The 23,603-nt window shown below is 41.8% G+C and overlaps 1 protein-coding gene across 2 annotated transcripts in view; it reads left to right on the forward strand.

Moving 5' to 3' along the window:
- ADIPOR2 (adiponectin receptor 2) overlaps window positions 1-23,603 on the forward strand; it is a 44,290-nt gene that overhangs the window by 14,312 nt on the left and 6,375 nt on the right. The window contains exons 1-5 of one of the 2 annotated variants that reach the window (XM_032187048.1): window positions 3,396-3,508; window positions 7,257-7,492; window positions 20,142-20,261; window positions 22,127-22,298; window positions 22,938-23,124. In XM_032187048.1, coding sequence (XP_032042939.1) covers window positions 7,325-7,492; window positions 20,142-20,261; window positions 22,127-22,298; window positions 22,938-23,124 — 647 coding nt within the window. In that variant the 5' untranslated portion in view covers window positions 3,396-3,508; window positions 7,257-7,324. Of the gene's footprint in view, window positions 1-3,395; window positions 3,509-7,256; window positions 7,493-20,141; window positions 20,262-22,126; window positions 22,299-22,937; window positions 23,125-23,603 lie in introns of those variants that run through there. The other variant, XM_032187038.1, reaches the window with a different exon arrangement.

Raw genomic sequence — 23,603 nt, forward strand, 5'->3', positions numbered from 1 at the left:
CATATGCAGTAAATGTAGGTGCAGCCGAGAGCCACAGACCAGTGAAGAGAAATGTGTAAAACCACGCAAGCAAACACGCAGAAAACAACCCACAGTGTATCTCAGAGGCAGGAAGCAGAAACAGGCACCATCACAGCCCTCCCAGCGGGGCACTCCAGAAGCTGCTGACCTGGTGGTACCCTCTGCAGCAGCCCAGAGCTGCGGGCATTGGGGCTCGGGGGAGCAGGGCAAGGGTGAGCGTAACAGAGAAGGAAAAGAAACCATAGCCACATGGCCACATCTGACAACTTCTCTCTGTAGCTAAGTCTTCTAACTTCACTGTTCTTCCTTTACAAAATCTATCTAGCCCAATGAACCTTGAGTCAGGCTGTTAAGATTATTTCCACCAACCTAGTAACAAGTCCTTGGCTTTCCTTACACACACACAGCTTCCTCTTTGCCCATAAACATGGATGTACCAGTGAGGGTGGAGCCCTCCATCCCTTCTCCTATTTTGCAATCCTGCACAGCATTAGCTGCCTTTAAAGCACTACAGAAGAACTACAACACAATAGCAAAGTCTGAAAGAGCCCCAGGACAAGCACCCAAGTGGGCCCTCTGAAACGGTAATACCCTACCCCCAGAGGGAAATCCTTGGAGCAGAGTGACCCAGGCAACGCTGTTCTGTCCCAAAGGTCCTTCCACGAGTTTGTAAATATTCCAATGACAGAAATGAAACCACAAAAAACCATGAGCTAAGCAGCAAGGCGGTAGTGTTGGGTTTTGTGCAGTTGCTCCAGGCGTTAGAGCGTTTGCTGGAGTTGTAAAGGATCTCGTTCAGTTTGTGGAGATGGAAACCCACACATGCTGGGAGGAGAGTTGTACCTGGCAGTGTTTGCTCTCGGGATTGCTGCTGCTCATCTGCTGCCGTTTACATTCTCATACAACATCTTCTCTATAGAGGAGAGAAATGAATGTCACTTAGCTTACAACGAGTAGAGCTGTGGATTTTTGTGCTCCAAAGACACTTTTTTTTTTCGTAGTCACCCAACAGCTTTTCTGTGAATTGGGTGTCCTTGATGCAGGAGTTCAAAGTCTAGTTCTTTGAAGATGAAAAGTTGTCTGATTTCAGTCTTCCACCTGTAGACAGCCTGCGATCCCAAGTGTTACTAACGAAAACCAAGTGCATCTCTTTACCGTGGGCAACTGTGAAGTAAGTTGGTGTGTGCTTGTAAGATGTCTTCAGAATAAAATCATAAAAGGGTACAAAGACTGAATGTTTTTTCCCTTGGAGAAGCTAAACCGCTTAACAGAAAATGAACCAAAAGCAATTTTTCCAGGCCTGGGCTGTGGCTCTTTGTGGAATGTGATGTGAAAAGAACTTGAACTTCTGTTCCTCATTTTATGGAGCTTTGGTGACAACTTTCTTGGCTTTGGTTTGTTGAGGAGTCCAACTAATTTACAGCAGCCATCCCGTCTGTAAGAGCTGGGCCCTGTGCGCTGGGGGTGGGCCAACCTCTGACATAACACTTTAACCCAGTTACAAAACCGGGGCCCAATTGGCAGTACAAATTGGGCAAACCTTGTAATGTTGTAATAGGATCCCCTGAAATGGATGCGTTTAGTTAATGCAGGCAGGCTCTTGGCTTGTTCCCTTTCTTTGGATCCAAACGCATCAGAATGTGCTTGATTGTTTTCCTCTGCAGCCTGCTGTGAAATAGCTTAGGCTGCAGTGTCCACTGACAGTTTACAAGTCACAAAGATGGCTTTTTGGCCACTGACCCCCGGTGGGAGTCTAATCTTTGTCTTGTAGATGCCCCTTTATCTAGGGGAGTGACATCCAAGAGAAGAGGAGCTGAATTGCTTCCTCATTGTTCCTCGCTTTTGAAGATGACCCCCAAAGAACTTTTACAGCCTGATTCTTACATTTCTGTCAGGGTACATTAAGAAAACAAGGTTTCCTGTGATTTTTCTTCATTCCCTTCATTCATATGCGCCTTTATTTGGTTTATTTTAAACCTTGTATTTCAGGAGAATATTTGGAAGGCTGCGGATCTGTACTCCTTAATTGAAAAAGACATGGCTCATCATCAAAAGGCTTTTTGTTTTTTTAAAGGAAGGGATGGGAATTTAAAAAAAAAAAAAAAAAAAAAAACTTTATTTCAAGTTATGCTCTTGGATCTTTCAATATTACTGCTCGTAAACTTTTTAGTTGTAGTCTTCCAAGGGACAATTCACAAATCTGCTTAAAATGTATGGAATTTGTATCTCTTCTGCTTTGCTCTATCCATGACAGAGAAAGCAGCCAAGCAGTGGATACCCCATACCCAGTAAGTGACCTGGTGTGGGTTTGCTAGGCCATACATATGGGGGAAGCTCAACAACACTATAATTCATGTGACACAGATCTCTTCTGACTTCCTCTCCCCCTTTGCTAGATTGTGTGCTTTCACCTCCACCAGAAGACAAACCCATGCACAACCAACCAAAAAATCCTACAGCCCCAAACAACCAACATGCCAGCAGTTTGCTGATAAACCCAGTTAAATGCTGGTGCTGGGAAGTGAGGGAACCTGCTGTATGACTTGGGTGACAGGATGATGCCAGTGTCACCTGAGAGTCATTTAAGCCATTGTGTGATGCTACCGAGTGCTGTTGGTGTTGCTGTATCATTTGGGAGGGGCTGCTCATGTCAGAACCTCTCTAGCAGATTACAGCTTTCATGACACATTGCATGTAGACTGATCTATTTAGTGTACAACATCGCAGTTAAAATAGCCAGAATCAGCTAGATTATCTGCAGAAATCCCCTCTGTTTCCCCATTCTTAGCACAGTCTGCCCGTAGGTTGTACTGGAAGTACTTTGTGTCGATGCTAACAGCTCTGGAAATGGGCTTGGACCTATTCTGTTACCAGGGACTGGACTGAACGATTCAGGATTTGTAAAGTTAGTCAGCCCATAGGTGTTTTACTGCTCAATCAGCTGTGCCACGTTGCTGCTGTGCATGTAGCTCACCGAGGAGCGCTGTTCTTGTAGCCGTGGCGGTACAGGGACGCAGGCGAGGCCGAGTTTGTAGGTTGAAATAGCAGATTGTAGGAGACCTCTCATGCACTTAAGCCCTTCTTTAAAAATTAATTGGTGTTGTGAGACATGGTGTAGCCTGAGATTTCATGGTGACCTTTCGTTCTTGCAATAACGAAGCTCTGTTGGGGATGATGAACTAATATTATGAAGATTAGTCCTGTGTTGCTCATTAAACGTTGCTCATGCTGGTCTAAGGGTTGGCTGGAAGAGGATGAGCAAGGAAAGGACGTAGAGTGGATGCCACCGCCTTCCCAAACAGGAAGGCTTCTATCAGGCTATTGATCCATGAGAGAGGAATGGAGAGAGATGACATTTTCCTTCTTTCAAATACTCCAGCTGTAGACAGAATGAAATGGCTTGTGAGGGATTTCCGTGCTGTTTATGGGAGGAACGCGCTGGGAGGAGCTGGATGTTGGAGAGGTTGCTTCGCCTAGCCAGCGGGAGGTAATGTGACCACCTGGGGACTGCTTAAGAGATCTGTAACTCCTTGTGATAACGTTTAACTACAAAACTGCCCTTAGAGTGCTTTGTTTGCTTGCTGCCATGTGGTGGTGTTTAGCTTGGGTAAAAAGCCAGTCCTTGTGGCCGGCAGTTTGGGAGCTTACAAGGGCTGTATGACTTACCTTGGGGAAGGTTAGTAAGCTGGCACAGGCTTTTCTCTTGAGAATATCCAGGAAGGATTTACGAAGAAACATCATCATCCTGTGGCACTCAGGCTTGTGTAACTACTTTTCCTCTGTCATCTTGAGGAGTAAAGCAGTGTCCCGAATGTGCTCTGTGACTCTGGATGTTGACGACTCTGCCATTGCACAACTGCGGTGAGCTGCTGCAATAGATTTGCCTTCTGAATTTCTTTCCAGAGAGATGACAAATCTCTGTCTCCAGCCTGAAACTGCTGCTGGCTGTTGTTGCTGTAGGGTTGACCTTCTTAGAGCTGGGGAGGAGTGAGCAGCTGGGAATGATAACCACTTGGGCTATTAGAGCTTGGTGGCAGCAGCAGGATTTTGGGGCAATGGACTGGTGGAGTGCTGCATTTTGTTTTAGAGCTTGGGGTAGTATTAAAGTCGTAAGTCCTTTCTGAAAGCTGACTTAGCCTTTAGAAGTTCTGTATATTTTAAAAGAAGTAATATATATACACACCAACCCCTGTAGATGGTTTTCTCAGCTGATCTGAAGCACAGCAGGAACTCGGTAGTTGATCTAGATGCTGATATTATGCTTGCTATATATGCAGTCGTTAAGTAGTTTTAATTGTACCTGGCAACTTCCTTTTTAAATAGGAGCTAATTTTAATGAATATTTTTAAGTTGTTGCACACTGCAAAAAAGTTCAAGGCCTTATATTTGAGATTTAAAATCTCAAAACAATCTCTTCCAACACCTCGAGTGTTTTGGAGGTTTTTTTTTTTTGATTTTCTTTCTTTGAACTGCCCAGTCTGAGGGGCAGAATGGAGCTTGCTTTCCTTCACTTGTGAACCAGGCATTTTAGCTGTTAGCACTCTTCCGTTTGCAATTCCACGTTGCACTCAGGTGCATGTTTTTGGCTTTTGTAGTACAAGTTCTGAATGGACTAAGAACTAGTGATGGTTTTGGACTATTTGGGTAGCTTGCCCTGCATACTCAGTAAGGATATCCAGCACTGAAACGATCCTGCGTCAAGGGCAGCATGGAAGCAGCTTAATTGAGAGCAAGTCCACTGTGATGCCAAGACACGATGATTTCTACTCACATGAAGCTAGAGTTCATCCCTCCTGCTGAGTGCAAATCTCCCTGGCAGGAGGTGAAACGCGTCTTTTATTTTTAACCCTAGTGATCGCTTGGCAGCGAGTGCTGGTTCAGTAAGTCCTCAAGGCCTGAGTTAAGCAGTCTCTTGGCATTCGTGCACCTTCTCGTATTAGAAGAACCTTTCATAAATCTGTTGGCCAAGCGTGGCTAAGCCTGCTGTGTTGATGCTGTGTCTCTGCCTTTGAGCGTTGCTCCCGCAATGCCATAGAGGTGTAGGCGAAGTAAGGCTGTGCTCTTAGGCAACGTAGCAGGTAGTGCAGCACGCTGCTGGCTTTGTTGCTTGAAGCTGGCAGAAGGAAAAACTAGTATAACTTGCTGGTTAAATGGCTAATGCAAACTGAGCAGTTTGCAACCTGCTGTGGCCTACCCGTTTGAGGTGCTGTGGAGCTCAGGCAGGGGTGTTTGCTGCGCCTGTTTGCTTGCAGATGGCCATTTGCTTTTGTAGACTTTTTTGCTTTGTGGTACAGCACACTGTACTGAAATTAATCTATTAAGTTACCTTTTAAATGTAGTTACCCAGTAAATTTCATTTTTAAAACGTAGCTCTTATTGCATGCTCTTCCTTCTTCCCCTAGATCAGTTTTGGCAAGCTGCAGTGTGGCAGTGTCCCCGTGCTTCTCGCATAAAAATAGAATTGTGAATTGGCTGCTTGAAGCATCACGAAAGATTTCAGTTGTTCTGTAGCTGGCTAAATATTTGTTCTTAAAATCCACGTGCTCAAATTCTTTATCGGGCTTCCTGTGTAATGCTGTTAAAACCGTGGCTTAATTCTGGTGGGGTGAGAAGTCCCGTGGCTCTCGGGTTTACCAAGCAAGCAGATGTGACCATTTCAGGTGTTAGCTCTCTGGGGGAGGTCACGGACCCCGTGGCGGAGCTAGCAGCGAGGTGGGCACGCCATCTGCTCTGCTGGCACCCGGTGAGCTCCCCGTGCTGGGTGCTGAGGTGTGCCGGGGCTCTGCAGGCTGTCACCTGCTCATTAGCAGCTCTCTGCCCTGGGGACTGCCAGGCAGCTGCAGGGATGTCATGTTACAAAGTGCTACAGCAAAATTAACGATAGCACATCTGACAGAGCTGAGAATTACCTTGCCGTGGTCGTATGTAAAGGAGATTAATCCCTTAGAGGAAGGGGGTACTTGCTTTATTGGCTTTTTGGAGGTGACGTTTTACTACAAGACCGCCAGTATCAACCCCCCAGCTTATCTTTTTAATTGGTTCCCCATTCTGACGAAGTTCAGCATCTCCTATTAAATGCTAAAATTCCGGTCTAATTATGCGCTCTGGCAAGTTCAAGCTTGTTAGACGGGTTATCTTCATGTTACCTTAGTCACATCCAAGCACTTAAATGCTCCAATAATAGAATGATACCAAGTGAGTATTAGTACAAAACGAAGAGCTTCTGATTCAAAGTGACTCTGCAGTCTGTCTGCTGAGCACTAACTCATCCTGCTGGTTTCTGGCATTCTGGTTGAAAAGAGCCCTGGCTGCTGTGCCTCCCCAGGCAGCTTCTGGCTGGCTGCTGCAGTGACTGCCACGCAGTGATGTACCAGATAAAGAGGTAACCACTCAGCCTCTTAGACAAGGGCTCAGATTAATGGGCTGGCAGCAGGTAATTTTCTGCAATTTTAATTAATCTTTGGCACCTTAAGTTAAACTTATCCCATATTCTTTTTGCAGTTTTATAAGTGTAAAATATAGTTAATTTTCTGGGTAGATAGTATGGCTTTTCTGTGGTTTTCTGGGGAATTTATCGATTCCCAACAAATGGGATGAACGGTGTCTAAAGCTTTCTGGTGTAATTCCTTGTACAGGTAAAGGTACAGACCCACTCCCAGCAGTAACTGTGAACATGTTAGTTTGAGCAATGGGAACAACGTGATGTCTGTGTGTATTACTGCTCTCCTTTCAGTCTGACTATAGCTAGTTGTTCTTGAGCTCTGCTTGCTACCAGCCACACAGCTATACCAGTACTTAATGCCCTGGTTTTAGTGAAACCTAGCCCAGACAATTTGAAATGAGTCTCATAGCCACAAAAAGCTGATGGCTCTAGAATGCCTGTGACAAGTAATTTATTTATAAATACTATCAACAGTCCAGTGTTTGCAAGTTAGTGAAAAATAAAAATAGTTTGTAAAAACACTATTGTGCTTTTGTACTCTGAATCTCTGGAGCTCACTTTCTGTCATCTTTCAACTTAATTTCAGTTAGGATACTGAAGTGTTAGCAGTCACAAGATGAGAATTCACTTTACAGCAGCGTAGAAGTCTATACAGATGGTTTTGTGGGGATTTGGGCACGTGTAAAGGTACTCATCACAGCTGTCTATCAGCTTTTCGGCATGCTCTTCTTCCAGCCAGTGTGTGATCTCCATTGTAACTTCAGTTTAGTTATACGAACTGTTTGTCTTTCAGCGTCAACACACCATCAGCCAAACCGAATCAAGAGGAGGCAGGATATTTGGGACGGCTCCCAGCATCTCATGAATGAACTAACGGAACTCGATAATGCTGGTTCTCCAGAGCCGGTCCTACGGCTCAGAAAGGGACACATGTCTGGCTCAACAACAACCCAGGCAGCCTTGGAAGATGACAGCTCTGAGCAGAGGCTTCTTTTAGTGGAGCCACCTTTGTCTTCTGACCAGGAAAATGTAAGTTCTGTGACTGTTAATGGGATAAATGAGTTTTGATGCAAGTGCTTCACTGCTTTAAGTTACAGGACTGCAAATAGAGAGTTCACAACCACTTTATGCCTGTTAAATAATTGTAGTAAAACCAGAAGGATGCCAGAAATACTCAGCTGAACACATGAGAATTTAGGTGACAAGCCTGGGCATAAGTGTAAGTGTAGCAGCTTTGTGTTGCATATTCGTGCCTCTAAAAATGGAGGTCATACTAGTTTGCTCTCTGCTGAGACGCAGCTTGTGTCAACAGATTTTTGTTCTGCAATTGCCAGTTAATTGCAAGTGAAAGGCGAAGATAATATTGACTCTAGCTGAATATAATCTGAACCTTGGCTAATTGCTATCCTCTTGGGGATTAGGGCAGAAAAATCTGCTTGCAAGCAATCTTGTTGGAGGAGTGACTGTACTGGATTAGACCAAAACTCCCCAGTGCTTACTATCTTGTCTCTGACAGTACCAGTAACAGACTTCTAAGGAGAGGACAAGGATGGGGAAGCATGCTGTGTTGCTCCCCAGGGACGCTCTCCCAGCTTTTAGCAGTAGGATGTTCACAGATTTTCTGAGCCAGTGGCAATGCTTCTGAATTTTTGGTGCATGAGCCTTTGGAGAACTTAGGAGGCGCAGCATCCTGTGGAAAGGCATTCCGCAGCTTAATTAAATGTTGTCAGGAGGTAATGTCCGAGTGTTGGACAGAAGTACCTTCTGGTTAGAGTTTCAGAACTGTAATTAGTGCTTCTCCCAGGGTATATACAGATGAATATCAGGTCAGTTAAATAGAAGAAGCATTCATCTTAGGCTTACTATTAAATTTATCGTGGTTTAATGAGCTGACAGTATCGGTTTAGTTACAGCAACTGTGTTATTTAGCCAGCAGCAAAAACATGGTGATGCTATGTAACAGTCTTCAAGGCAAAAGAGTTGGGCTGTTGCTGTAATTGCATTTGCCACGGATTTGGGTTGTGTGCATGGACTGCAGTCATGGTTTAGTTGACATGGTAAGTCTGTGTTAGGCTGTCTTAACCTTATTAGTCTGAGAGCCCTTACTGAATTGAGCGTAAGGTGTCTGTGTAATGAGAGTCAGGTATTCATGGCTGGGAAGCTGAGCCAATGGGTGTACAGTGCGATAACTTCTACAGACCATTCTCAGTATCGTGATAAAAGGAAATAAACAGTCTTTTTACTTGTATTATGTGGAAAGTCATAAAATGTATAATATATAATATAATATGCGAAGTGTTAGTCAATAGTTGAATTTGCTAAGGTTAGAAAGGAGAAGAGTTGTGCTAGCAGATATCTTGAACAGATGTGCATTTCTTTGACAAAGTGTTTGGTATCATCCTTTGTGAAGTCTGTTTTCATTCTTATCTCTGACTTTCCTGGTTGAATAATATGAGTTACCTGGAGATGGAATAGACAAAAGTAGAAGTGCAGTCTGCAATTCATTCTATACATTTGCTTAGCTAAATAGACATTATTTCACTGAGTAAGTATTCATTTTTTTAGAATTTGAAGTAAAATGGTTGAAGTACTTTCATTCTCTCCTCTACTTTTTCAGGCATTCTTAGCATGATTTTGTCCTTATGACAAAAGTATATGCTGCTTTTTAGTTCACTAGGAATATTTAGCTCTTTTGTTTGCTGTCTTCCCTCTTTCCCAGTCTCTTAAAATGCTGCCACAGAAATCTGGTTTTGCCTCTTGGACCTGGCTGTTCTATCTTGAACTGCAACACTTTCTCTGCCCTGTATGGCCTAAATTTTATTTTTATATAAATATACTTTTTTTTTTTTTTTTTCAGCTTAAAGCTGTATTCCTGTTCTTTGTGACTTTTTGCTTTTAGAACTGGTATCTTTTAAACTTTTTTTTCCCTTTTAAAAAAACTGTATACTTGATGCTTCAGATGGAGCATCCCAAAACTCTCTGCTGTCAAATGTACCAGTGTTAGCTTGCCAAATGGCCCTTATTATGTGACATACTGCAGTGTTCTAAATAATCTGGAAAATGCATTGTGCTATGTATCTTCCTCTGTCTTCAAAAGCTGTTGTTCAACACAGCTGTTACTCAGAAGCATTGATATACAAGCTAGGATTTACTTTTTCCAATCTACTGTACGTTCTGGCAATGTGAAACTCTTTTAGAGAGGACTTCAAAAAGATGATTTTCCTCTGGTTTTAAAGAGGCTCCTGTTTAGAGAGCAGAACTGTAAGGTTACTGCTCGGCTGTAGATGGAATATTGACCCATAGGGGTTACAGGCACATAAGCTAAATACAGTCTTATATACTGGGCACCACTTGAGTCCCTTTATTAGTATTTTAATTGCCAAATGCTTTCTGCTTCGATGTGGTTGCAGCAATCTAGGAATTCCTATGCTGGTGAAGGAGAGTGGATGAGAGCTATATAGTGTATCCATCAGAACATCCATTGTATTTTACTAGGCTTTTAAATGTCTCTGCTTATGACAAGCTAATGATATTGGCTTTCTTTAATATTGCCTTGCAGGTGTATATTAATCGTTATGGTATTTCCTTAAAATTTACTGGGCATAAAGCTTGAGGCACTAATGTAAAATACTTGTATTTTTGTCCTGTGATAAAATTGTTTCCTTTTTCTGTTGCTTGCGTGCTAACTGTTGATCCTATTAGCCTATTTATTTCACTGCAGCTCTGTTATTTATATTAAATCTGCCACAAACTCTCCTACAGGATTCCATTTCTTCTGCCTACTTGCAAATTCACTTTGTACTCTGCTCGTAGGAGGAAGCTATCTGAGCTCATAAGAGGTGGTAATTGCTTTTAATGAATTATTTTAGTAGTCTTTCCTTAGAAAAGGAGGTTTATGGATGCATGTCGTGTATTTTGTGCAGAATTACTTCTCTACCTCCTCCACGGCTTGCAGTATCTGTCTCTCTGTAATTTTGATGGTCCAAAATATTGGTCCTCTTCAGAATGAAGCATCTTTATGGAAAAAAAATATAAGTGGTCTTGAGAATTCTGATGGAGTCCTAAAAGCTAAAAGCTGTTGAGGCCTTGGTGTACCAGCAGATGTACCTGGGTGGCTGCATGGCTGTGAACTAAAATAGTACTAAAGATTCTTCCTGTAAATTGTGGCATTCACTGAGAGCATGTAGCAGAGATTTATCACAGTACTGAGCATGCCTACCCAAAATAATAGTAAAACAGCTGCATCCATTTACCAGTGCTGTTAATCTGCCAGTTTTATAGTGATGCTTACAAGAAGATATGGATCATATAAAATTAATATTCTTTACACAAGAACCTCTTAGTCTCCTCCATCCATGGTTCTGTTCCCTCCTAGAGTGCTTATACGTTCATGGATTATCTATTCTTTGAAACAGATACTTAAAGGTGGGGTAAACTTCTCACTAACTTGTTTAAACATGCAATTAGTGTGGTGCAGGTGAGTGGTGTATGCTCTGTACATTTGAGAAATAGTGACTGTGTATCTGGATGTGAAGGATTTGGTGGTAAGAAGAGGATCAGGCAAGCTGCAGTAAGTCTTCTCTTCCTTTCAGCAACGCAAACTTGTTGCATATATCATGTATGTGCGCAACTAAAGTGTTTTTCAGCAGGTGCTTCCCTCCTGTCACATGCTGGATTGCTTAGCCTTCCTGATGGCATCTTTTCTCCTTTCCTAGTGCGTCTCAACTGCCTGCATAATTCCAGCAGTGATAGTTCCCAAAGAAATCCCTCTTACTGTGGCTTTGTTACGCTGATGTAATCAAATATGGGTGACTTTTATAACCTGATGAATGGGCTCTTTATGCAGCCCTAGAAACCTGTGCTTGACTTTCTCCTTTTCTACTATAATCTGTCAGTGACAGGAGGTGAACAGAAGAACCATTTTCTCTGCCTTTATTCCATCCGTCAGGCTTTCACGTTCCTGAACGTTGCTCCCTTTCAGGCACTTGGGCTGTGTTGTGCGGCTGTGCTGTGCAGCACAGAAACGTGCCCTTGAAGTTGGGACACAACGCCCTGGAGTGTTTGATAACAAACAGTAAGGGTTTGGGAGGAGGTACACACAGCTCTCAAGTCATCTAAAGGGGCAGAAGAAACTTGGGCAAATACTCGTCTGGATTGCTTCTCAGGGAGCATGGGTTTTGACTTCAAGTGGGACTTACTTGACCCCTGACAAATTCATGGTACCAGCGTGTGGCTACAAGAGCTTTTCCAGGGTGTGAAGACCGAAGAGATGTGAAGGAGGAAAACAGAAAAATATACCAGGTATAAAAGAAAAGGTTTAGAATAATTGGAAGGTGAGCAAATAATTTGAGGTTTTAACTGGAATTGCAGAACTTACACTTCTTTAACAGAAAAGGCTCTGAGTATTATCTACAAAAATAGTTTTGTTAGTGACAAAGCCATGCATGCATATTCATGGCATTGTTAACTTGTCTTTATGATGGATGCTAGCTGAGTGAAAATGATTCAGATAGTCTTGAAGGCCAAAGCTAGTCTTAAGAATAGTCTTTCTGGAACTTACATTCATAAATTTTGACTGTCTCAAGGTGTTTTTTTTCCTTTATAGACCTGCTTGCAAGTTTACTCAGTTTGAAACCACTTTACTTTTTCCGTCTAGCATTTACTGTTGTTACTTGGAGTTACAATTAAAAACTTGGCTGCTGCTTCTGCCCTTGCTTTCTTCTTGCATTGTGTTGCAGGTTTTGTTGTTAGAGATCGTATTTTGAGTGTGTTTGGGAGGAGCCTGGCATAACAGAACTCGAGGTCCTACCAAAATGTGTTTCTTTCAAAGCAGATCATACTCAAAATTGCTCGTTCTGCAGATTTCTTTGACTTCTCGTGTATGTCCATTTTCGCAGCTCTTGGGAAGGAATGCTGCTATTTGAAAGCACGTGAATTGGCATTTTATTTCAGGTCAAAAGATCTTAACATCTGAATTCTCCTTCAGTTGCTGTTCTGAGCACTGGAAGTAATGCATATTTTGCTCAGACCGCTAGTCACTGGAGCAAGTACTTGAATCTAGTATCTGTCCCTACCAATATGCCCTTTTTTGTACAGCAAAACACTTCTGCATGTGCAGAGCGGAGTATCTCTGGGTATTCCTGTTGGAACAGTACGAAGACGTGGTGCATCTATGGAGATGGTTTCCATGCACCCCAGGCTTGAATTGGTTGGATGCTGATGTATCCTTCACTGGGAGTTACTAATGGGCCTGGTTTATTAACGGGCTTTTAGAACTTGAATGCAGGGGAAAAAAATAGAAATGTTGACTTGGTCAGCCATGAGTAGACAGGTTTCTGCCCAGAAGGCTGGTAACATGGGATACAGCCGTGACCGTGTGCCTGCCCTGTCTCCCAAAAACCTCTCCTGAGTTGTCGAGAAGGCTGCGGTAGGTTATGCTAGCTGGGTTCAGCTGTCTCCTCCTAGTCTGGGGAGCCTTAGCTCTTTGAGAGGGGGAGTACTGGTGCTCTGCTGAGTTTGCTGCCTGTCAGCTGGGATTGGAACCATTGCTTGCTGTGTCCTGTGTTGAAACTAGGAGAGGGAGGGAGTGGTTTTATTTATAATTCACTGGTACAGCTGCTTTCCTGGACAAAGGTTAGATTCCACAGTTTTTCCCTTTGTTCTCGGGGAGATCGTATCTGCCTGATTTGGGCAGTAATGGGGGAAGTGGCAGCCCTTCAGAGCGATAGAAGAGAAAACAGTATTGTACTGGTGGCTTAAAACCTGCATCTTAAAACCTGACAACTGTTTTAAATTGCTTGACTTTACTTTTCTGCTCAGTTCAGCAATACACTTTCAGACACTTTTTCCTGTGTTTTTTCCCCCCATAAACCCAGCACACTTGTTTTCTTTTTTTTTTCTCCTGTCAGGATTAACATGATAAAGGAGCAGAAAATGGCACACAAGAATCCTCTGCAGTAGATCCAATTTTTTGCGGGCTTTTCTGTGAAGCGTACTGATGAGGACATGTGGGCACTGAGGTCTTTGGTCCATGTCAAGTACTGAGCATTGCTATAAAATCAGTAGTTGCTAGAGTTTACACATTCAACAAATCCTATTCATCTGAGGATATTTAATGAGGGAGCTAGTTCGAATAAGGGTGTGCTTGCTGAAGCCAGTGTGACTTTGTCCTGTTTGCTAAACAAGTGTTAAACCTTGGTGCTTGTTTCTAATAGGTGCCAGCAAGCAGCCACCCGTGACCAGCTGTATAAAACTGTTTCCAAGTGCTATATTAAATGGAGTGTAGCTTTTATAGGAAGGTGACCCACAAAGGAAAAATACCAAGCTACAGGAACCTCCAACTTAATGTTTTGACCAGTAGTCTGCAAGGGTCTTTGGCACAGAGCTAATGAATGACTTTTTTTTTTGGTATTGTGACAGCAAAAACAGCTTAGAGGGTGATGGTGGTTAGCCTTTTGGACACTTTGGTGTGTGGATGTTTACAACCCTGCCAGATGAAGAGAGAATGTAAACTCTAAGAGACAAAGCTGTTCTAAAATAACCTGATAGGTACAAAAGGTAAGGGGAGTCAGGGAAAAGTGCTGCGCTTTTCCAGTTAATTACTTATAATCCAAAGAACGTAAGCTGACAAAACTCTGGGAAAATGTGCAGCAGCTTTTTCAGGAGAAATTGCGTGGCACCGCCTATCACTGCTTTCCCCTTTCAAAAGGCCAGTTGGTAAAAGGTCAGCTGATGGGACGGGCACACAGGAGTTGCTGAAGAAAGCAATCTGGATAACTGGGGGGAAAAAAAAAAAGCCTTTTTTATTATAGCCTTCAACATATCTTGGCCATTATGCTCAATGCTCTCAAGTTACTGAACCTGGCACATTGCCCCAAGAAACATTAAATGACTTGAATGTCATGTTAAACACTATTAATCATTCATCCGATGAGATCAAGATAAACAAGAGCAAGATCTCCAAGTTCATGTCTAGACTTTGTGACTTCAGTTTAATATAGGAGATAACAGTGGTATTGTAAATGAGGCAATGTATGTTTTCTAACTTTATTTTAAGAAGAGAATTGTATACAAGTACTGTGTTGTATAATGTCCCATGACTGAGTGTTACTCAAGACGTTTGCTTTATTTTTTTTAATTGTCTTGCTCATGAGACAATGGTGTGTTCATACTGAGGCAGGATTCTGGCTGGACGCAGATCAGGAAGAGAGCAGGGGAGCATCTGTCAGCTGCTGAACGAAGCAAGAAGAACTTTAAAACAGATTCAGACAGCATCGTGCCTTGGAAACTCCAGTGATAGTGGTTTTAGGGCTCCAGTGACATCTTGATAATGAATTGGCATCACAAACAATTGAGCTTTGAGACATGGGGTTTCATTAGCTCCAGACCTTAATGCCTGCACATTGAGGTATGTGTGCAGCCCTCAAGTAACCGAGGGGTGACTTTGAAGAGGAACCTGTCACAGCACAGTTCTGCCCTTTCCAGGGTCTTGGCGACTTGTATTGCAATTATTAGTATTGCAGCTTAATAAACAAACAAACAACAACAAAAACAAACACAAAGCTACCAAAGTTCTCAAGGTGCAGTCGTAAAAGCTGCTGGAAGTTTTGGGAATATAACAGCCTGTGGACGTGGGTATTAGCATAACTTTCTGTAATCCATGCTTGCCTAGGTTCTTATGTTTCTTTCTAACTGGTTAACAGTACAGGAGGGAGTGGAAATCATCTGGCATCCAACTAGTAAGCATTGAACTGAAATGTGGCCATGAATATGATCTACAGAAAGCATTCTGTAGTGGATCAATTTAAAATGTTGCTGCAGCACTAGCTCGAACTCCTTAAATCTCTTGGTTATCTGGACCATCTTAATTATTTAAGGAGAAGCTCACTTAGCAGAAACGCGAGCTATTTCTGCCAGATTAATATTGGGTCAGCAAATCAACCCAAGGGTCAGAGGAGTGCCAGAAGCAGTGCAATGGAAGATGGAGGTGAGGGGGATCATCACTTTTGATAGAATAGGCTTTCTTGGTTGCTTTGTCTGACCTGCTTCAGTTTGCATGCTCTAATCAACAGATGGAGATTTTTCTAGCAAAATTGCAGTCTAAAGTGGTGAACAAAAGAGCTTGCTTGTCACTTGTGCAAGGTAGGAGATGTGTAAATTCTCAAACTTTCAGTAAATCTTTAAACTGACGTTAAGAAACTACAGGCCTCGGTAAGCTGTACTTTTACCACTTGAAGTCTGGAGAGCACAACTTTCTCAAAAGTAGGTAAAGGGTTTCTGAAATCTTTTGCCACTGCAGCTTGACTCCTGACAGGCTTTCCTGTAGCGAGTGTATTAATAAACAGAGTATCTGCTAACAGTTAGGAAGGGGATAGTACAGAAAATGTTAATCTGTGTGAGAAGGGTAAGCTGTTGTAGTAGACAAGAAGTGTATTGATTTTACCAGAGCAGGTTTTACTGTGTTTCTCTGTCCGTAACAAGATCTTTGGCTATGTGAACTGCCTTTTGGAAGGTGTTCAGGCAACAGATTCTTGTCCTTAATGTAAACTTCTGTTACAACACAAACAAACAACTTTGTGCTAGTGCTACAGAAGAATAAGATTTCAATATTAAAATAAACTTACCTCAGGATAGGCGCTGTGCAGCTGAGCTCTTAGTGAGGTTTCTTGCTCTTGCTTGCTTCGCTGCTCTAAGTCTTGTTTTTGGCATTAAGCCTTTTCCATCCCTAGCAAAGTAGTTTGAAATTCTTGTTTAGAAGATGATCTGTCCCTGGAAGTGTGCTGCCTCGGCTTCTGGACAAAACAGTATAATCAAATCTAATTTCCACCTCTTTCTTTTGCCTTCTTGTCCATCACTGCTATCACACAAAGAATCTGGAGAGCTTCCCAAAATAAAGTGCATATGGATCAGTAAATCAGTAAAACCTTTTTCTTCCAACCATTGTCACTCATCCTTCAGTTTTAGTGTATTTTCTGGCTCAATTTATTCAGCTCGGGCTGCATTTATGCTTCTGGTACGTAATTGACGTATCATTAGGTATCTGTACTATGCTGGTAGGTTGATCACTATGAATTTGCAAAGGTGGTCAGTTTAAAATTAGAAGGATTGCTTAGTATTTCCATAGAAGTAAGTGTCTGGGCCCTCTCAAGTATACAGAAGCCATGATTTCTGGTTTGTGTGGAAGACTGATTCTAGGCATTGCTATGCATGTGTGGCAGAAGAATGACAGCTGACAATTACTCATTCCAAGAGATTGAGGGGTTTTGTTTCAAAATCAAATATTTCCAAATGCTCTAAAGACTTGCTTCTTTTAAGAGCATTCTCAACTTCTGATTAAGTTAGAAAATGCAAAAAAGCATCTGAAATGTTACCCAACTAGAAATCCTCCTAAGCAACAACGTGGAAGGTACGAAGGCAAAAAGGATTCCACAAGTACTTGCTTCAGGTTCTACCCTACTGCATTAAAAAAGTGTTGTTCTGGGTTCCAGTTTAATGTAAGGTGTCAGGCAAGTGGGATTATTTACCCATTGTTTTCTCCAGTTTTAAATTACTGATTTGGTGGCCAGAATTTAGAAATAGTTGAAAACAGGTCCTAAAGCATATGCTTGCTTATGTTATATTCCAGAAGTATTTTTGCATTTCTGATACGGTCAGCCAAAGGAGAGAAAACATGGAAATCGTAAGATACAAAGGAGCTCGTCCCGTTGGAAACCTTGCAATGATAAGCCCTCTGAACAGAGAAGTGGTATCGTTTTCTTCAGTTGTTGTCTGAAGAATCAAAGGTCAATAGACTCCTTCAGCCTTCCAGATGAAAACTGGCGTTGGTGTTGCACTCCAGCTATGTTTCCAGCTTCCAAAAAGTGCAGTTTGCTGTTCTTTCTAATGGCACATGGGGGAAGGAGTTGAGAGAGGACAGATGTTCCAGAACAGACCTCATTTTTCTTCCTTACCAAGAAAAGGACTAAGAAGCTGAGCTTTAGCTTTTTCCTTGAATGCTAATTTTGCAGCTTAATGGCAGGAAGGAGATAGTAAAATCAATTCCATTTTCTGGCAGTAATCTGGACTGTATATATATGATATGAATTCTTTTTATCACTAAAAAGCTCACTAATGATTTGTTTGTAGGCACATTGCCAAAATGCAAAGATTTTGGACTAGTGCATAAATAGCTGTGCTCTTCGAGCTTTACAGTCTGTTCAAATTAAACCTTCCCATCATTCTAGAAATGTGAGTATGTGGAGAGGGGGAAATGAACATTTTTTTGGCTTTTAGTCACTGGACAGACTGCAATGAATACAGGCTTTGATTCAGTAAGGGAATGGACCTTTTTTCCTGTAGTCCACCCGGATTACCAACTTGATCGCTCCGTTCCAGCTGGTCATTGTATGGTGCCGGGGCAGAGACTTTTAGGGCAGCTGAAGCCATAGCAGTGCTTCTTGTAGCAAGTGCATTGGGATGTGGATACCAGCCTGGCTTTTCTATAAGGGATTTTCTTGGAACCTGAAGATTTCTTTGATTTGTAAGATTACACAGGTTATCATAATGAACATCTAATCCAGACCTTTAGTAAATTATTTATGGTATTGAAACTGAGAACCCTAACAGAAGAGATCCATCAGCAGAGAAGGCCGGTAAAACTGGTGGTGTGGGAAATACATCTTAGAGTCAGAATGAAGCCAAATTTGTTTTTTAATAATATGCTATCTAGCCCAACAGGACTTGTGCCTATTTTAGAAGGATATTAAATGTAATTGCATCCGTATTGCCTGATGGTTTTCTCACTAGAATTAATGGGATAAGCTAGGCAGTGGGAGTGTATCTACTGCTGCTTTATACTGCTCTAGGATTTGCCTAAAGCTGATCAATATTTATATCAATCTTTTGGTGTAAGATAAGAATCATATGATATAAAATTGTCCAGACTTGCTCAGAGGTGGGATTGGCTGGAATGATAAATGAAGGTAAGTAGATAGTAAAAGTAATGTGGTTTTATATGCAAAGATTCACTCAGTCAATTGAGGTGGTCTAATGTGGACAAATGGGGAGTCACACAAAGGACGTATGCTATGTATTATATAGTAGAGATCCGTGTTCTGGGTAAGCGAAACTGCGTCAAGAATGATGTGGTTGGGGGATCTCTTTGAAAGATGAAGCTGCTGCATTGCTCGTGACCCTGTGCTGGTGGGGATATGAGCAAGTAATAGCATGTTATTCCTCCCTCTGGGGGTGGGGGAGAAATAAAATTGAAGACTCTTGATAGCTTTCTGTAGGTTTAAAGAAGTCTTTTTATTTACTAAAATTTTTTAAAAGAGGCTTATTCAGTTTGCTTGTTGATGGAAATAGATAGATAGAATAGTTAAGAATGCCTTACTCTAAGGAGAAGTGTCACGTGTGACAAATGCACAGCAAGATCTTCTCTTCACTCAAAACTCAGGGTGCTGACCTAAATATTACTGGTACTAATTAATGAATTGGTTATGTGAGGTTATATGCTTGATTTCCAGTCACTTTAGACTGCATTATTGATAACGAAATGTTAATCTTGATAAGGGAACAGGAGGTAAAAAGAGTGTTTACCTTGTGGTATAGGGGAAGCCAGTCTCCATAAGGGTTGTGGGGCTTTTTTGGCTTGATCATAAGATGTGGCGGCTTTCTACGTCAAGCCTGAAGTGTACAAAAGGCTCATTCTCTCTTTTCTGGCTTTCCTTGCTTACCTTGGAAGCTGGAGCCTTGAATGGAATCTTTGATGGGCTGTGAGCATTGATGAGCAAACAAGAGCGTAGGACTATTCCGTCCCCACCCAAAAAAAGGAAAACTATAGTGCATCTGATGTTGTGGCAAGGCAACATAGGGTAGAAAATTACTATACCAAGTAACTCTTTCCTGTATAGTTATTAGTAATGTGGATCACCTGACTTGGTGGCTTTGTTTTCACAATTCTCTTGGTATGATCTCCAGAAGTCCCTTCTTTCAACCTCAACTGTTCTGTGATAATGGATGTTGAGTATTTCTCTTTAATTTTGCTTAAAACTTGGATGTCTGTTTGCAGTAAATGCAGTAAACTGTGTTTACTTGATAACTTGCCTTTGCCTAACTGGCAGAAGTAGCTTAGTAGTTTCTAGAATAGCTTGAATTTCAGACAAACGAGTGAATGTCCATTGCTGGATTACGAGCTGAGCAGAAGTTTCAGTTAAACAGAATAGATCTTCAGATTCAAACTAAAAATTGAAGTAAAAGCATTTATAGCAAGGTAAATGGATGCCTTGCCTTGCCTTGCTTTTATTATCTTAAAATGCCAGATATGTTATAGTGGTATTAAGGCAGATGTAGCGGCATTGAAACATAAAATGGGTAGTAAGCCTTCCCTAGGGGTGGGTTAGACGGCAAGCCTCAGGCTCCATATCTAGGCTTTAATGAAGCATAACTTAGAGGAACATATACTTTCACCAGGTTTGGAAGAAAGCAGTATAAAATGGATCCGGCATGCGAGTTATTCTCAGATATATGAAAATGCAATCTTGTTTTTTTGGCTGGTTATTTTGAATTCCTTCCTCAGCGGAGGACAAGGAAACAAAACTTCTTTATTTGCCAACACCTTTAGCAATCATAGTTTTGTATGGAAAACAACACCTTTCTCTGTTCATTTTCCTAAAAACATTTTCTTTTTTTTTCTCTCCAGAGTTCTGAGGATAATAACCACAATGATGAGTCACCTCAAGAAGAAGAAGGATTTATGGGTATGTCACCTCTTCTACAAGCCCATCATGCTATGGAGAGAATGGAAGAATTCGTGTGTAAGGTAAGGGCCTGTGGAAACTGCCAAGGTAACTTCCTTGTTCAGGAACTTCCAGTGAACAACAGACTATGTGTGCAACAACAGTGCTGCTAATGTGAGAGAGAGCAGGTACACACCATCCCTGAATGGACATCTCTCGTTATAACTAGTAACATTGCAACTTCCCGTGATCTCAGTCTGTCATAAATGAATAAATTGGAAAGCATGGAACAATAGGGATTATAAAAGAGACTCTAAAGCTGATCGTGCAACTGAGGAGCCTCTCTTGAGAAACACCTGTGAGTGCAAAGCAGAATAAAAGCCTTCTGCTTCCAGTGTTTCTGGTTCAAGGCACTTTCATTTACAAGGTCATTTTTTTCCAGGCTTCTTTAGACTTGCAAATATTTTGCTTTCCTGGCACCATTTGCATCCATTGTAGAATAAGCTTTGTCCCTGACTCGAATAGAAAATGAGGATGTATTAAAACTATATATGCCAATCCATTGTAGATTTTGTAATTACTGACCTTGGCTCAAGTTTTGTTACTTTTTAAAGCCACGGGGTGTGTTCTATGTCAGTCCCTGGACCTCCTTTCTTGGTAAAGGAGGTGCTATCCCTTTATATACTTATTCCTACTGGTTTTATGAACTACTTTAATATTTTTACAGAGGGACCCAAGTTACTTGTGGTGTGTTTTTTGTCTGCTATGCATCTCTTTTCCTTTTTAGATGCTTTGTAGGGTGGATTGTGTAAAAATAATTTTCTCCTGTTGTTCCTACCTCAATTGAAATCCTTGTTTTATGAAGTAAACCAGTTATTTTTTCTAGCTGAATGTATTTAAGCACCTAGTCGGTAACTGGGATGGTTATTTTAAGTATTTTAGTCTTGCTTTTGTGAAGGAGTGAAGAGAATGGACTTAAAAACTCTAGGCTCTTGATGTTGAAACTGAAATAAGAATGTAGTTTTTTCAAACTTAGTGTTGCAGGATTCTTCAGGCTCGTTCCTGTATTACTAGCCAGACGCCAAATCCAACGAACACTGCAGAAACAACCCCGGTACATAAAGCACTTCCCCGATACCCCTCTGCTTGGTGGTGCTGCTTCTGAAGCCAAACTGAAGACTACATGTATCTTAAGCCACCGAAGCAGCGCTAACAGCCATGCACACTTTGTTCATTTGGAACCAGCTACAAGAATAGATGTGTGCATTTACATTATCTCTTCCTTTAAAGAAGAAATCTGATGGAATTGAGTCATGGATCTGTTGCCCTAACTGACCTGTCACTGTTTATTCTGGGAGTGTGGGAGAACTTTTTTCCAGCTTGGACAGGGGTTTGGACACTTCTTGCTGGGCTCTTGCCACTTCATGTGTTCTGCCCTATATTAGCGTTGATGGGTAGCCTTTTTACGAGACTGCCCCCAAATGCCAGCAGATACATAGTCAGGTTGTCTCGTGGTTCACAGGACAGGTTTTCACTTATATTTATTTTTTGGAGAGAGCTATGTGTAGGCTTCTTCAATTAAATGGAGAGGTTGATATGTGAAAATCTGCTTCATAACAGAACATGGAAATAAATTAAATGCTTTCCCTTCATTAGCAGTAAAAAAAAAAAAAAAAAAAAAGCCCAATAGATTTCTTTTCTGAAGTACTGCAGTGCTTCTCTTTCTGGTGGTGCAGCTCAACTTCGTGATACTGTTTTGAATAGGGAAGTGTGACTGAACGGTTACATTTCAAGAGTAAAGCCTCTTCCCCAGAGACATCCCATCAGACCCTTTTCAGTTTATTGCACTCCTACATTAACTCTAACACTTCTACTAATACGGGTTTTCTGACTTTTGCCTTATTTGAACTCAGTTTCCTGTATTTAATCAAAACCTTCTATCCTCTAGGTATGGGAGGGCCGATGGAGAGTCATTCCCCACGATGTTCTACCTGACTGGCTGAAGGACAACGACTACCTGTTGCATGGACACAGACCACCCATGCCTTCCTTCCGGGCTTGTTTCAAGAGTATCTTCAGAATACATACAGAGACTGGTAACATCTGGACACATCTTCTAGGTACTGTCAATTTGCCTTCTTGCTTTGAGAGCAAGATAGAAGGGGGTGTGGGGTGGTCAGCATTATCATTCCATTAGGAACCTGTTAAATTAGCTCGGTGTCTCTCTCCTTACTTTCTTCCACCAAGGCTGGATAGGGTTTGTTAATGCATTCATTTGTATTGAATGCCATATTTAAGGAATTTCCTGATCACTAAAAGATTACCAGTAGATGCTCCTTATTTCCAAGTGTGTAAGTGTTAACTGAGATCCTTCTTGCCACAAGAACACACTTAAGTTGCAGCTTGTATGAGTGGTTTTCAGCTTGCAAGGAGCTTTGAAGGGAAAGGATTTCTTCAAACTGTAGCATTCTCATTCTGCAGCAGACTTTTTTTGTTGTTTGAGAATGCACAGCCAGTTGTCAGGCATCTTGCAAAACGAGTGAAAATACAGAGTCCATGCAAGTCTATATGGTTTCAGTTTGAGACAGATGTGGTTGGAATACATAACTGAAGTATGGAGGAACCTTATTCTACATGTATGCTACTGGTTGTCATGTAGTTCCCCTGCTTTGCACTCCTGTACGTTAAAGTCATGATTTTTGAAAGAAAAGCTCTCAATATGCACGAAGTTGACGCCTTTCTGCCGTATGTTTTTTCAGGATGTGTGTTCTTCCTGTGTCTGGGAATATTCTACATGTTCCGGCCAAACATGTCCTTTGTAGCACCTGTGCAGGAGAAAGTGGTTGTTGGATTGTTCTTCTTGGGAGCCATACTCTGCCTCTCCTTCTCATGGCTCTTCCACACAGTTTATTGCCACTCAGAAGGTGTTTCCCGGCTCTTCTCCAAGTAAGTGCCTAGAGGACAGAGCGAGCCAAATAGGAAACAGTTGGGAAAACAGGGCTGGAATTTATGCCTGGCTCCCTAGTGTAGGAGTGGTTCACTGCATGACTGCTCTGAAAATTTTGGAACAGAATTGAGCAGAGATTCACTGCAGTTTCTTCTAATCGTTCTTTGTTTCAGCATGGGTTATTTTATGCTGTCTCTTTAGTCTTAAAACTGTTTCCTTTTCTACTGTTCAGCAGGTGTGCGCATGCATCTTGCTGCTGTAAGTAATACACCCAGAGCTTAGTTGTAGGACTTGGAGTTTTTAATGCAACTGTCACTGCTTGTCCCTTCAATTATTCTGGGTACCTCTGAATCTTAAACTTTCTTCTGTAAGACAGCTCTGATAAGTATCAAGGTACCTTGGTCTTTTGGTTTTACTCCACATTCTTCTGTTGGATAGCTGCTAAGGATCTCTTATTTCTTAAGATTACTCAACATGG

This window comes from Aythya fuligula, chromosome 1 (assembly GCF_009819795.1).
Source record: "Aythya fuligula isolate bAytFul2 chromosome 1, bAytFul2.pri, whole genome shotgun sequence".
NCBI classification, from domain to species: domain Eukaryota; kingdom Metazoa; phylum Chordata; class Aves; order Anseriformes; family Anatidae; genus Aythya; species Aythya fuligula.